The sequence below is a fragment of the Podarcis gaigeae genome, assembly GCF_964106915.1.
Source record: "Podarcis gaigeae genome assembly, chromosome: 8".
NCBI classification, from domain to species: domain Eukaryota; kingdom Metazoa; phylum Chordata; class Lepidosauria; order Squamata; family Lacertidae; genus Podarcis; species Podarcis gaigeae.
In genome coordinates, this window is record NC_139684.1 from 70,661,986 (window position 1) to 70,677,553 (window position 15,568).

Genomic DNA, 15,568 nt, shown 5'->3' on the forward strand with positions numbered 1-15,568 from the left:
TGGCTCAGGATTCAGTGGGTGCCAGGCAAGCTCAGCCCTATCCCAGAACGGGGATTCCTGTACTTCAGCACCATTTTGAGGGCAGAACACTGGTGTCCCCCTGAGGGCTGGCAGAGCTTTTTTGAGCTGGGCAGAGTCCCACCCCATCCAACTCCACCACCACAGTTTGGATTTCAGCCAAAGGCGCCCATGAAAATATTTACATGCTTTGGTGCCAACTACCTTTGTAAAGATTCCAAAACAGGAAAAGCTCTCCTCGGCTGGCTGTTGTGCTCCCAACGTGACCAAACAAATTTACACTGGGATCCCAGAACACACGGTCAAAACACAGCACAACCTAAAAAGGAAGGAAACGTTAGGATTCAGGAAAGACTCTGGTCTGGTTCAGCGTTTTAAGATTTGCTGCCGCTTGTCTTTTTCACATGGATCGCAAGGGAAGGGTGGCGCTTTACATTTCTCACCAGTTCCAAGCTGTGCTTTAAATAATTTCCCCTTCTTCTTTCATGTCACTATATACAAGTTTTGTGTTTTCACAAAATAAACTCAGAAAATACTTCAGACCCTGACATACACATATGAATTAATATATATGAAACAGACTATAAGAGACTATACATTCGCTTTTGGGAAGTGTTTCTCCGATTTCCAGCCAACGTTCATTGACACCCCAAGTACGCTATCAAGTGTAAGTGGAAAGCAAGCTAAGCTTTCTGATTCAATGCTGCTAGAACTGATTCATCTCTTTAGGGGATGATTTTCTTCAGCATGTGGTATACATTGCACTACTCAGGCCCCGCCTGAAGCAAAAAAGGCAAAGCTATATATGAATGGTTTTGTGCTCTATTCTCAGCTATGGAACACCGAAATGAATTGAGGAAGAAAGCTTCCACCTATTCACAGCAGGTAAGTGTATAGCTAGTGTAATTGCTCTTTGCTGCCCACCCCACCCCCCACTGCTCCACTTTTGTACATTTCAAGCTACCTTGTTAAGGTTTCCAAATCCCATTCTCTGCACAGCAGATGTCTTCCACTCCGGAAGAGGAGGAACAAACTGTACAGCAGGAGGCTGCTGCTTCAGCACTCCCAAGGGAAGGGTACAGAGAACAGCATCACACTTATAAATAAATGTCTGGCTAGTGGACCGGGTGTTGACAGCTATCACTTCACATCCTGGAAAAATGAAAAAGGAGGGGGGGGGAAGAGAAGAGAATGCCATGAAAGAAAATCACTAGTATTGTTGGGTAGGTTTATATGGGTGAAAGAATGGCTGCTCGGACATCTTAAAGTACTAGTAACCCTTTTTTTTAGTTCCTGAATATTAGGTAGATTGAGATTCTGCCGGCTCACAATCCTAGCATCATGTCTATTGGTCTTCATCTCCAAGAGCCCCACAAATCACTCTGCAAAATTGCTTGCGCAATTCCACCTTAGGACATTAGAGCTAACTTGGGATTCAAATCTGCCTCTCCCTTCTCCAAACCAAACTCTCCTACTGGCACTGTATTGTCTTTGCCCTGAAGCCACTGAATGACAGCCAGTTATAGTTGGGGTTTTTTTTGCACATCTCCCCTTATTCCCAATTTTGGCTGTCCTCATTCCATGCAAACTCATCTACAGCAGCCCCTATTTATCTTCACATCTTTGGACATGACTCCTCATACCTGAATTGTCACCCTTTCTCAGTTTCAACTGCCTCTCTTCTCCTCTATATACTCCCCCCAAACCACAATATTTGTGGTCTCTTTGTGTCTTTGTCCACCACAAACCTCACCCATCCTTGTCACACCCACTTTCAAGCTCTGGCTCTCCCTTTCATTGTCTACGTATGTACATCACATCCTGAGACCTTGTCAGCATTCATCACCAAACAGTGACGGAAGGCACATGACTAGTGGGTGCAGCACCATCCACTGGCTTTCCCTGGAGGTAGTGAGCAAACAGCAGCCTTAAAACTACGGGACCATCAGAGATGACTGCAAGTTTTGCTCACCTGAGGCTGTGTAGCGAACCTGCCGAACGGCTGTGTTAAGTTTAATGTCCAATCCTTCGGCCAGAGCCACGGGCACACAGGAATAACCATTTCTCACAGTCAGATGACTGCCTGTGAACTCAAAATCATCATCCTGAAATGGAGAAGGGGAGATTCAGATGTCCCATTAGTGAATTTGTAGGGCAATTAATTGGTCCTGGTGAATTCCCCTCACGCTGCCCATGGAAAAAAAGTGGTGACAAATTCCCACGGATGGCAATGATGAAAGCCTACTGCTTATGTGAAACAGAACATTTGGCTACTTGCAGTGAACGGGTCTCTCTGGGGGGAAGCGGGGGCATTCTGAAAAGAGTGGAAATTGCCTAAGCTGAGCCAAATCAGGGAGGAATATCCTAGGAAGGCGGAAGCAGCTGCAGCAGCAAGAGCATGTCTTTCCTTCCTGCCCACCCAGCGTGCTTGTCTCACCTGTCAGCGTCTACAAAAGGGAACAATGTTCTTAAAAGGCATACTAAATATAAATTCCCGTACCCATATTGTATAGTCGGGGTTCATATTATTTTTTTAAAAAAATAATTTTTATTAATTTTCAATACATCACACTCATACACATTTTATCTGATTTTAACAAAATTCAAATTTTGGTCTTCCTTCGGCTTCTCTGGTAATCATCCATTTTTACCATTCAATACACATTTCTTTCATTATATTGCCATTTATCTTCCTTCATTTTTTCTATTTCATATAATTTATTTGGAATAACATTTGCATGATTAGGCCTAGTGTGCGTTGGATTTTATTGGATACATTCCTTATTGGATTTTATTGGGATATATCCCTTTTAAGTATGTTATACCATGGACATCCAGTAGTGTTGAAGGTGCACCAGATAAGTGGGGAGGAAGGTGCTCTCTCATTCCCCACCATGTGTGCATAGGGGAGCTGATCCAGGCAACATCCCATCCAGCCCAGAGGAAACCAGAATGCTGAAGTAATAAATCCAAGTAGCATCAAATCTGCTATGGTTGGCAACGTTGCAAAAGAAACCAATAAAGTGCAGGTGGAGTTTTCAGTCTGTATTTGAGAGTGTCCTGTGTCTCAAAGCTGCATTTTAGAAACGGTGCCAGGGCTGTGTATATTCTGCAATCATACTGCTAAGCCATAGAAAGTGTGTGTGCCTGTGAGGAAAGGCTTGGAAAGAGCATATTCATAGCACTTTCAGTGATCAAAGGTTGGGACTTCATACATAATTATTTGCAAAATAACTTAAAAAGAAATAATTTTGCAAAATCAATATTCAGGCTCTTTGGAGGTACAGAATTTGTTACACCCTGGAGCAGATTTGTGTTCAGGGCAGAATATACACAATCCTGGCCATGAGTTGCTCCACAATTCCATCTTTCCATACGGATAAATTCAAACTTCTTTTGAAACACTCACTTAAATGTCAGTCTGGAGAAAACATGGAGTTACCTGGTCCCAATGTTTCAATGACAGAGTAGAGAGAGGTGTGGCATTGGCGAATTCAAGATTTGCAAAATGCCAGTCAAGGATCTGTCTGTCCCTTGATGATAAATAAACATCACTGCAAATAAATTTGACAGAAAAACAAAACATGCTGTTAGGGAGATGCTACCAGTGCATGGTCCTGTATCAGGTGGGTCTGCAAACCTCTTGCCCTTCAACACAACTGAATATCCCTTTGCTTACAGCCACTTTTGACAGGAGCTCATTCACTACTTTTCACCATTATGGCTGAAATGTTACTGACCAGAGAAAGAAAGACTGCTGTAAAGTCACCTCTCAGTCAGATTTTATCCAATGTTGCTGATGACAGCACCCAGTTTTTTATTAATTTTATTGCACTGCATATTATCCTATCAGCCCAGAGTGGTTTTATAAGCAGGAAGAGACCGATCTCTGCCTTCAAGACTCATAAGAGCATTAAGGCACAGAAAAAACAGAAGGTGAAATATGGACTCATCCAGTCCCTTGAAGAGCAGCCAAAACCCTCTCTCCCATGTACAATTCACCATTTCATATCCTTCTCCTCTTTCCGTTTTCACATCCAGTCCTATAGCTTCCACACTATCCTAATGGTCAGCCAACTGAAATTCTCCCTATCCTTCTTAAGGGTACCCTCCCCCTGACCTCCTTTCCCCATTGTTCATGCTCCTCTTCTTTCAAGTTGTCAACATTTCAATATCTACTTCTAGCTTCCAGATTTTATGTGCCATGGCAGCTTGCTCCTACCGTGAAGGCTTTTTGCTTTACAATAAACTTACTAAGAGTTTTCCTTAAACATGGCTCAGTCGAGGACCACGTTTACTCCCCTTAAAGCCACTATGAGGTTTTGGGTGTGTGGTTTTTTTAAAAAATCAAGTTGTGTACAAATTTTATGAAATAAATAAAACACGGCCAACTGTGAAAGGCAGTATGAATTAGAGCTCAAGTGCTGCATTTACCTTCTGCTGCAACTGAACTAAGTGCTATGTGCACACAGCAGAGAACAGTGCACGCTGCAAAGCTTTCTTTGATGCTTCTACCACTGCAAACCACTTTTGGTTAAAACGGTAACATTAGGCTGAGAAGCGAATTTCCTTTTTGACATGCGGTGGGAGCCTCCAAGAAACCACCAACTCTTCAGAATGCTACTTTCATCATGAACCTGGGGACTAGTTGTGAATACAACAAAACCCTCTGGTCGGTCTTCAGACCACAGTTCAAGAACCGCTGGCTTATCCTTCATCACCTGAACTCTTCCACTGCATCTCTTTGACAAGCAGAACTCAAGGAAGACGTAACTAAAAGCAAAAAAAACCCAACACCTTCACTAGCATTCAGCCACTCAAGATATATACCTTGGAGGATTGGCTTCTAGTTCCTGAAGCTTCTCTTCCAGCTTTGCTTGTGTTTCAGCCAGCTCATCATACTCCTGATAAGTGCATAGATAAAGAGAACATTACTGAAGAGCAATGTTGAAGAATTATCTTATTATTTAGTGTTTATAACAGCATTTACCCTCTGATAAAATATTGGGCTAGTATACAGCCATATGCACACATGGAAATATAAAAACAGATCAAGGAAATCATTAAAATGATTGGTGAGTCAAGAGGTTTTAAATAGCTGCATAGGTGTTCTCAGTATAAAAGAGTCTTTAAGAGACCCAGGGAGTCAAAAGCAAGAATGCTGCTGAATTTCTGCTGGAAGAATGTTCCATAGCATGGGACTGGCAACACTAAATTGTCTGATTTCTGGTTGAAGCTAGTCAGGTCTCTGTAATTATTACGCTTGAGGAGGATAGGAGATCATCTTCCTTCTCTACTATAACTTTTAGCACTGACCAGCCCACCATTTGCAGTTTCTGGAAACATTTTTTGTTTCAACAGGCTTCTTCAGCTGGATAAAAATGAATTCTGCCTCAGTTGTTCATTTTGTATTGTTTTTAACGCTACGTTCAGTTATTTTTGATGTTTTTTGAAACAATGCTTAACTATCTTCTATGACATCTTTGTAACTTGCCTTGACACACACACACACACACACACACACACACACACACAGATTCATGAAATGTATTTTTTTTACGCACCAATCCAAAAATGAGATGCAAAATTCAGTCATATGTAGCAGTGCAAACTACCTGAGCTGTGATATAAAACAGCTGGAGGACTCTTTTTTAAAATATATATATATATTCAGTAGGCAAAGCCATTTTCACATTGATCCTTACCTTACATAGAGCAGTAAGATCTCTATGCTTACTCTTCACAAGGAACTCTGCAGTGATGTCTCGAGGCGGTTTTACTTCAGATGCCTCCTTGTACTGCTGGTGGAGCTCTTTTATCTTCTCTTTCAAGTTCACCATCTATAAAGGCGGGTGGGGTAGAGAGAAAAAACACTTAGCAGGAAGAGAGGGGGAAAGCCCTTTTGTACCTTTCAGGACTCTGCAGGAGAGCTTACTGAACTGTGTGTCACGACATGTTAGTGTGTCGGCTGCAAGGTGTACTGTAGGTTTGTTGGGCAAATGCTCCCCACTCACTGCCCAGGGCTGGAAGGAGGTCAGTTTAACCTCCAGTTTGCTAGTAAAACTGAATTACTGTGTCACAAAATGATGCATGTATAAAAAGTGTGTCACCAACCTGAAAAGTTTGGAAAGCTCTGTTCTACAGCAATGGCATATCATACTCTTATATGTAGGACTGCACAGATAAAGGACTCTTCCAAGCCACTGCACTGGCCCTAAAATGGGACCAAAACCTTCCTACACCAAGAAGGGAACGGAGCTGTGCGTGTCTCAAGCTGGGATAAGCATCTGACCTTATTAAGAAGATCTTTAAGCTCTTCTTGAGTTTTCACTATCTTCTTCCAGTGTTCAATCTGTTCGTCTTTCACATGCTTCTCCTGCAATCTACGTAAGGAAAAGAGAAAGAATGGCAGATGGCAAAACAAGAGGCAGAGTAAGGATTTCAGGCTGCAGCAGCGTCTAGGACCTAGACCAGGGATGGGGAAACATTTTTCAGCCCAAGATCCACATTCCCTTCTGCAAACCTTCTACAAGCCACATGCTTCTTGTGGGCAGGTCCAAAGGCAAAAGTGGTTTGAGTGACAAATTCAAATATTACCTTTGTATCAGGTAGTTTCTACACACACACACACACACACACACACACACACACACCCATTCCTATCCTCCATACAAACAAGCAAGAGGCATTGCCAGAGTTCAAGGATGTATTCTACCAACACAAAAACACTCAAGGAGGGTGCAAAGCAGAGCTGGTGAGGGGGTGGCGTGGGAAAGCCCCAAGGGCCAGAAAGAGAGACCCCCGAGAGCTGCATTTGGCCCCTGGGTATGAAGTTCTCCACGCATGGCTTAGACCATATTGCAACACTTGCTAGACAGCAGTTCAAGCAGCTGCCTCAAAGTACTGTTCAGGTTATGTGTGAAACTGCCTTCTGTCAGCAGCCAACTCCATCAAATTCCCAGATGAAGTGGTGGGGGATACAGAAACGTTTGGCAAGCATTTCAAAAACACAAGAAACCCGTATTTAACACTCAAGGAAAGCTGTAAAGCCCACTGACTGGCAGTCTCCTGCTTGGTTCAAGGCAGAATCAAACATGAATACAAGTGGCAACCATTCTAGGTGCGTCTAATTGACATGTGATTGCCAATGCACAGGTCCTTTTGGACCCTTAAGGCAGCAGAAGGGGGGTGGGGTGTAAAGAAGCGGAGCAGGCTTCTACCCACTTTGCCGACACGCATGGGGGCCTGGAACAGAACCCCCATGTGAAATGGTCACTGTCATTGCTTATACAGAGCATCTCTGAAGGCATGCAGGCAAAAGTGACATCTGAGAGTTAATATACTACAAACCTGAAGACATGTTCCAGCAAAATATACTTAACACACAGTGGTCAGATCCACTGAATTTAAGCTAGGCTTCTTTCTTCACACAGATAAATTTCATCAACAGCAGCAGCAACAGCAACAGCTGAGGACATTTTCAGAGTTATCAATGAAACATAACCTCACTTACTGTATGACGACTTCTAAAGCCTGACCCAGGGAGACAGGCTTGTTGTTAAGGACATTGAAGTCCAGCTGGTGGCTGAGATATGAAGTAGCTTCCAGCAAACGATTGAACTCTTGCTCTACCATTTCATCTTTCTCCTTTGGAACCTGTAAGAAAGATCATTGAAGTTAATCATAAGTAAAACAGCAACAAAAGCTCAAGAAGCACTTTCCGCTCACACACTATATACCACCCAGCCCTTTTAAAATGTGGGCAGAACAGCTAAAGGCGTTAAGTTGTAGGAGGAAGAGTTTGATTAAACAGTAAGAAAATATTATCTAGTATAACAACAGCTTAGCAACAGACTTATATTTTCAAGCCAGTATGTAATTTTGCTCCAAACTATTCTCTCAAGTGAATGTTTCCAAGAAACATCAAACTTACCGCTTGTCCATTGGCTTCATAGAGTGGACACTTCTGTTTTATTTTGGCCAGTTCCATATTTACTTGCTTGCTCACCACAGCCATTGGGTTTCCTCCTAAAGAGAGAGAGAGAGAGAGAGAGAGAGAGAGAGAGAGAGAGAGAGAGATCGTACAGAGAAGAATATAATTGTTTTGATTCCCATTTCCAGAGGGATTGTATCTAGCAAATGAAGGAACTGAAACTTGGAAAACTTGCAGAAGGAACACATCTAATTCTTAAAATACAGCTAGATAAAACTAATCACAAATATTGGATAGTTTACTCTGAGTCCCAGTAGTGAGATTAGGAAGGGCCCTCCTTCTCTCCTTCTAGTTTTGCTTTCTCTCACCTTTCCCTTTCGGAGAGAGAATGATCTAGGACTGATCAACTGTCTGATGAAATAAACTAAAAATCTGAATTAGGCCACAGGCCCACCAAGTAAGGCCAGAGAGAGAAAAAGGGAGAAAAAATATTCATATGAGGAAGCCATGGAGAACTGCTATTGTCAATCATAAAAATTGGGTGCCAAGGAATGTGCAAAACTACTCAGTAATAAGCCCATAGATGCAGAGTTTGAATTCAGACTTGTTTTTAAAGACTCACCAAGTCCTGTTACCACCATGGCTCCTAGGTCTGCAACGTAGTTTCCTTTGCGAAAAGTGGCAACTCTGCCCCCTACACGATCCTTTAAGAGAGAAAAATTCCAGGGGTTACATTTACAGGGCTTTCACTGGAACTATATGCTAATTTTAGTAAACCCTTTGAAACACTAGCAGTAATGCTTTCTTTTTCAAAAAGTGTTGGACAGCGAGTTTTAAATAAAACGAACCCTCTTGTAAAAAAAAAACACAAAAAACAGAATAGGAAACAAGAGTGTTGAAATTGGCTAACAGGTTAGTAAATCCAAATATGTTTTAAAACTAAACGGGAAGCCCCTTGAGAGGAAACAGACTGCAGCAGCTTGATGGAGAATTGTACCTGTAAAGTATTACCCTGACACCTGTCTTAATTTTCTCTTTATTAACTATGTCCCTGCAGCCACATTCTGAACTTATCATCAGTCCCAAGAATGATCTGAAGGCACGTAATACAACTAAGTCTAAGTCTGGTCAGTGCATGAATAGGAAAACTATCTGGAAGCTCCATTTCAGTATTAATTAAGAGTAGATATTTATCTAACTTCTAATGCACTGCTGGAAGCAGTTACAGAGTTACCTGTATTTCAAACTATTGGTCTACCTAGTTCAGTATTGTCTACCCTAGACTGGCAATAGCGCTCTGGCACGGGAAGAATTAGGTAAGGTCAAGGATAAGAGCACACTGAACAAGAGGGCTCAAGGCCACGTTATTGGTTAAAGCTTAACACTGATATTCTTCAGACATAAAAATGAATGTTAATGTGGGCTGCTTCACATTTATTTCAGTGGCAAAGTCAAGTTCCAATGCCTAAAACCACTATTGGGAGCCACTGTGAATCCTAACTCCATGTTATACAAGCTGCACTTTTAGATATACAGAAAGTATTTTAGGTGTGTATCTTAAAAACATGAAGCAGTTATAAAAGGCCAGGGAATCAGAAGACTTTTGGGGGTTTTTTTGTTACACTACTATACCCTTGGTGATAAAATCATTCTACATTTTTCATCTCTTGCCTGAATTCATTGTAATTTGTGTCTAATCAAATCCATCTCTCAGGCCCTGTAGCATCCTGTGTGGGGAAATGAAGAGGCTTGTAAACAAGAAACAGGTCTGCATAAGAACAAACAAGTTTTTCATGTGCTTATTCAAATTATTATTGTGCCTCATTCTCTTCTTCACACAGCCCCCAAAGCAGCTTACAAAATAAAATAAAATATCAAAAAAATAAAAAATATATTATGATAAAGATGGTAAACCATCTTACAGTAAAATAAAACAGGTAATATGACTTATTAAAGTGCTACACAGCCATTTAAGAACATAAGAAGAGGCTGCTGGGTGAGGCCAATGACCCATCTGGTCCAGCATCCTGTTGCCATGGTGACCAACCAGATAGATGCCTGTGGGAAACCTGCAAGGACATGGGCACAATACCAATCTCCCTTCCTGCTGTTTCCAGCAACTGGTATTCAGAAGCATAGTGCCTCAAATCATGGAGGCGGAGCACAGCCATCGTGGCTAATTGCTGCTTATAGCCTTACACCCCATGGATTTGTCTATTCAAAACCATCCAAGCTGGTGGCCATTACTGTTTTACAACAGCATAGATCAGCCTGCATGGAAGGCTTTTCAAAAAGCCAGGTTTTTACGTAGTGATGGAAAATGATCAGCAAGGACCCGCTAGAGTATCTGAGAGGGCCACAGATTGCAAATGCCACTGCAGAGAAAGTCTGTCCTCATAACCCTTGCATCTTACACTTTTGCATAAGACAGAACATAGATGTGCAGAAGAGGCCATGCTCAAAGGTACGTGTGACGGATTGAAACGCAATGTAAAGATGTTCAGGCAGTTTCCAGGGATATTTTAGCCTCCTCCTTCTCATTCAGCAGAGGTTTTCTACTGTTTTTGATGTGTGGTGCCATCATGTGAACTGTCAGTAGGCCACAAATGATCTGTACAGGTATGTGTGGGTAAGCAGGGTCCTAGTAAAAATACTGTAGACCAGTAACTTCTGGACTTAATTACAAGGCTGAGACATACTGCGCAAGACACTCACTCTTGCTTCTAGAAGTGTGACGTCCATTCCGAAGCTCTGTAGCTGGCGAGCTGCTGCTAAGCCGGAGACCCCAGAACCAATAATGATCACCTTGCCAGTCTTCTTAGCTAAAAGCACAAATGCATGGATAAACAATGGTATGTTAGTGAACTCATTAGCCCAGGCTAGGTTCTGGCAAAATGAGCAAGGCTAGGACCAATATGAGCTATGATCACTGTTTCTGTTTCTTTCTCTTTCTCCCTCTCTGTCAGCTGGAAATATATTTTTAGGTTACAAGATTAAGAAATTTGCTTAACACTGCATGCTAGCACTAGGAGGGAAAGCAAACCAAGCCCCTGTCTGTACAAATCCCTGAACTAAGTTTTCAGATGCATCAGAAAATATTACCAAATCAGCAACCAGGAAAGAACTCTTGGATCAAACCTGGAACCCTAACAGAAAAGTAATTGTTCCAAAGGGTCAGAATTCCATACGTAGTAACCCTCTGAACTTGATGGGCACACAGCACCACAAGGCCAGGCACTCAGATCTACAGAAGGACACAGTAGCCAGATGATGAAGTTTATCAGAAAGGTCATTTGCCTGCTTGCCTTCCAACCCCTCCCCTCTCTTGCTTCATCAGTGACTGACTATTTTGCAGGAGAAAAGAAAGGATGAGACTCCTTCCACTGAACTGCTTTGAACCATTTTGATTTTATAGTTAACTGCCTTGAATTTCTCTAGTGAAAGAAAGGCAAGATGTAAACAATGAGTGAGCAATATATTAGGGATGAGAACTAGCAGCTGAAGCGTTCAGTCTAGTCTCAAAACTGTCTTCAAACAGCTTCAGATGAAGGACTGCAACATAGGAGGCAAACAGACATGCTGGGCTGCAGAAAGAGCACTGGGCTTCAAACTGAATTTATATATGGCATAAACCACAAAGGTGAGTCTGCACTCCAGACAGCGATGTATGACATATCAAGCCTGAAAATGAACAATTAACCACCCCACCCACTGCCAAATCTTTATTGTAATGATGAAGCAAATGACACGTTCTGATTCAAAGAACAAGTGTTGACTTGAACTCCTTACTTGGTAGGGGCTTCACTCTTTTGTAGATTCCAAAATTGATCAAGCCATGACGTTCCAGATAGCTGTGGACTCTGTGAACTAGTACAGTATCACCTATGAAATAGAAAAGTCTCTTAATATACAAAGTGTTGAAGAGCAGACCTACAATGCTGCTAGTTTCACTGTAGTGGCGGAACGCTTATTCCGAAATCCTTAGATATCTCCCTGCAGTAATAGCTCGCATATTGAGCTATTGGATGGGGAAGTCATGGGCTCTGAATGGCATGTACATAAACAAGGCATTTTCAGAGCGAACTTCCCCAGTGCACACACAAATTGGGAAACTCCTTCCTAGAAATAACCATAAGCAAAATATGTTTTTAATAGTCACAAGAGGCTTTTTCTGCTCAGCATTTGAAGAAGAGACTTGACTGTACAAATGTCTATTTGTAACAGCAGTTTGGATTTACAGTTGTACCTTGGAAGTCGAACGGAATCAGTTCTGAAAGTCCGTTCAACTTCCAAAACATTTGAAAACCAAAGCCCAGCTTCTGATTGGCTGCAGGAAGCTCCTGCAGCCAATTGGAAGCCCTGTCAGACGTTTGGCTTCCAAAAATAGTTCGCAAACTGGAACAGTCACTTCCAAGTTTGCAGTGTTTGGGAGTCTAAACATTCAAGAACTAACCTGTTCAAAAACCAAGGTACAACTGTACATGAAAAGGGTTACTGTTATTTTCTTTACTAGTCAAGTATCCCAATGAGCTTACAATTATGTGCAAAGTAAGAATGGCAACTCACTATTATAGGGTGTTTCCAACTGTTGTAGTGTTGCTTCAAACGTCAACTGAATCTTTGGGTTATCCAACCAAAGCTGCAACTATTTGAATGACACAAACATACAAAACTGTTGTAAATTCTGTAACTGAGCTAGTAATTACTAGAAAGCATTGAGGGGGAGAACTCTTCATATATATGCTTTGTGACCACTTAAGAATTCTTATGTGCAGTGAGCGTGCTGCCTATGGGTACCTTTCTTAATGAAGTGGAATGACTGGCATGTTTTCCCAGTGATGTACAGAAAAGAATATGGCTAATGAAACAGAAGTTAATTGGGCTGCATAGTCCATCTGAGTAGTCAATGCCCTAAAATGCAAATGCCATGGAAGGCTACAAATTCTGTTCTTAATAAAATGAATGTTTGTCAGGATGTGCCACAAGAACCAGTATTTGGACAGCTGGGTTTGGAGCAGAATGGGCTTCTTTAAAGAATCTGAAATATTTTCAACAATTCCTGGCAATGTCATAACTCGTCTCCATGCCTACCAGCTTCCTTTAGCCAGACCTCCTGAGACTGGTTGGTTGTTGTTTTAAGAAGCTGGTGCATCTGAATATTTGGCCCTGAGGACTGTGTGTGGCTTCCTCACTCTGGAGTCTTAGTCTGTGTAAACGCTATGCCTTTAAAACAAAAACAAAAAAACTTCTTTCCCTCAAAGAATTTTGGGCACTGTGGGTTAAGCCTTCCTGAATTACCATTCACAGTAACCCTTAACAAACTACAGTGCCCAGAATTCTTTGAGGGAAAGATTGTGCTTTGAAGATATAGTGCATACACAAACTTTTCTGTGAATTGCCCTGAGACCTCCTGGTATACGGCGGTATATAAATTCAATTAACAACAACAACCTAAAACTAAAGACCCCAGTACCAAAGACCACTGAGAATATTCCATCAAACTTTTAGCAATCAACATACCGTCCGATTTCGGATGTAAAGGAACACCTTCTGAGTCTGCTGTGGCCCACTGATGATATCCGGAAAACAAGCAGCTTCTTGTGACGTCATCCGATCATGTGGAAGTCTGCTCTGGAAAGCTGCACCTTCCACACCTACAATGAAAGAACCCACATGTGACAAGTACTGCCGAAACACCTGGGAAGCCAGGATGCTGCAACCCAGGAGACACTTTCATCCTTGCCTAAGAAGTGCAAGTGTGTCACCTCAAACTGTGTCTGCCTGCAAAATATTTGGACCGCCTTACTTTTTAAAACTTAGTTCTTTTATATATTAAAGCAAGACACAACTTAACAGGCTAGCACTCAAATGTGTATGAACACATTCACGGTGTCATAGTGCAGTTAGGCAGATCAACCGATGGCAAAGTTCTTGATTTTTATACTGTAAAGTGCAGAGAATGCAATAATTGCCCATTTAAAAGTTATCCACTGTGGACAACTGTGGAACAGGGTGGGGTGGGGGGATTGGGCAAGCATTCATATAGCCAGCCTAACAGCAGGCAACTACCAAAGTGCTTTGTACAGAAAGCAGAGCACGTTTGCTGTCAATAGTGGATAGGAGAAGTTATCTTCATTGTGCGAGTGCACAGCTGCCTCTCAGGAACAGCAAGGACACAGAGAAACAAAGGAATCAGGTCAGGCATGACCAGGTATGGGATGGCAGGAGGCAAGGTGCACAAAAGGACCTGGAGTGTAGGGCAGTTCGGTCAACAGCAGCAACCCACTGAGACCAGGAGGCAATCACAGACCTCAGGAGAGGTAAAGTTGTCTGGTACATCTGTAGGAATAGGGGGGAAGACAGAATGGTGGAAGTAAAAAAAGGGGTCAGACTCCAGGATCATGAAGACTGAGGAAGGAAGGCTATCACGTCAAGGTAATGGTTAACCTAGAAACCCAAGCGATTTGCAAGCAGCATCAATTTAACAATCTAATCAAGGATGCCAAAATGTATTTGCTACATTTCTAGTTTACATTAGCAAAGTTCTTTTCCTCACACTACCAAGCAAGTCCCCCAAACAGGTTTTTGACTATTAATCTGACAGCAACATTGCAACACTAATTCCATACCCAGGCATTTCATTTTTAGACCCTTGCATTTTACAGGCATTTTGGATTGGAATGAAAGGAGGCAATGAAACTCATCTTCAATAAAATCTAGGAACGCAATCCTTCATTGATTAATACATAAGATTAACCAATTTAAATTTTTTTCAATACATGCAATAGGCATCTGTAACTGGGCAATCATTTAAAAACAAAAAACCAACAACTATGGATTGTAGCCAACGAAGTTCTACTCAGAGTAGACCCAATGAAATTAATGTCCCTAACTAACTCATGTTCATTAATTTCAGTGGGATTATTCTAATTTAGCTGACAACCACCCAAAGTATACTTTTTCTATTAAAAATATTGATTTAACATAGAATCAGAGTTGGAAGAGACCCTGAGGATCATCTAGTCCCTCTGCAAAACAGGAATCTCAAGTAAAGCATCTGTGACAGATGGTCATCCAACATCTGTTTAATCATATGCAAATGTTCACAAATATTAATTTGATTTACTTACAATTTTTATCATTTCATTTTTTTCTAAATAGCAGGAGACAGCCCTACCAAACCCCACCTTTTACAGGGCACTCCTAAGTAAGTTTACCCACATGTAAGTCACAGAAAGTTCAATGGGGCTCACCCAAAGATAAGTGGGTTTAGGACTGAGGTCTTAATGTCTCTATGGCAAAAGCCCTACCCTTCTACAACAACTTGTGCTGAGTGCACAAAATTTCTCATTTCCGATTTCACAATGTCAAAAATAGTTCAGCTATCGTTGACATTTCCAGATTTTAGTAAGGCCGAGAAGGTGACTGACTGAAATAAAGACTGAAGTAAAAGCAACTGCAGGTTTATATTGAAATGTTTTTTGTTTTTAATGCCACCTACCAAAAGGTGGGCGGGCTAAAACTCTGCAACAACTTCATGTGCTATTAACAGAAGGCTTCCCTGAATTCATAAAATGCCCTAAAAATAACACTCATTCCTATTGCAAGAATAAGCAT

The 15,568-nt window shown here is 41.7% G+C and overlaps 1 protein-coding gene across 1 annotated transcript in view; it reads right to left on the reverse strand.

The window, feature by feature from the left end:
* The window catches only part of KDM1A (lysine demethylase 1A), a 35,915-nt gene that overhangs the window by 2,700 nt on the left and 17,647 nt on the right, over positions 1 to 15,568 (reverse strand). Inside the window, exons 4-17 of the mRNA XM_083750707.1 lie at positions 13,472 to 13,605; positions 12,518 to 12,596; positions 11,741 to 11,833; positions 10,667 to 10,773; positions 8,574 to 8,655; positions 7,952 to 8,046; positions 7,532 to 7,674; positions 6,311 to 6,401; positions 5,724 to 5,858; positions 4,849 to 4,922; positions 3,461 to 3,572; positions 1,991 to 2,123; positions 983 to 1,170; positions 223 to 337 (exon numbers count right to left, since the gene is read on the reverse strand). Coding sequence (XP_083606833.1) covers positions 223 to 337; positions 983 to 1,170; positions 1,991 to 2,123; positions 3,461 to 3,572; positions 4,849 to 4,922; positions 5,724 to 5,858; positions 6,311 to 6,401; positions 7,532 to 7,674; positions 7,952 to 8,046; positions 8,574 to 8,655; positions 10,667 to 10,773; positions 11,741 to 11,833; positions 12,518 to 12,596; positions 13,472 to 13,605 — 1,581 coding nt within the window. The remainder of the gene's footprint in view (positions 1 to 222; positions 338 to 982; positions 1,171 to 1,990; positions 2,124 to 3,460; positions 3,573 to 4,848; positions 4,923 to 5,723; positions 5,859 to 6,310; positions 6,402 to 7,531; positions 7,675 to 7,951; positions 8,047 to 8,573; positions 8,656 to 10,666; positions 10,774 to 11,740; positions 11,834 to 12,517; positions 12,597 to 13,471; positions 13,606 to 15,568) is intronic.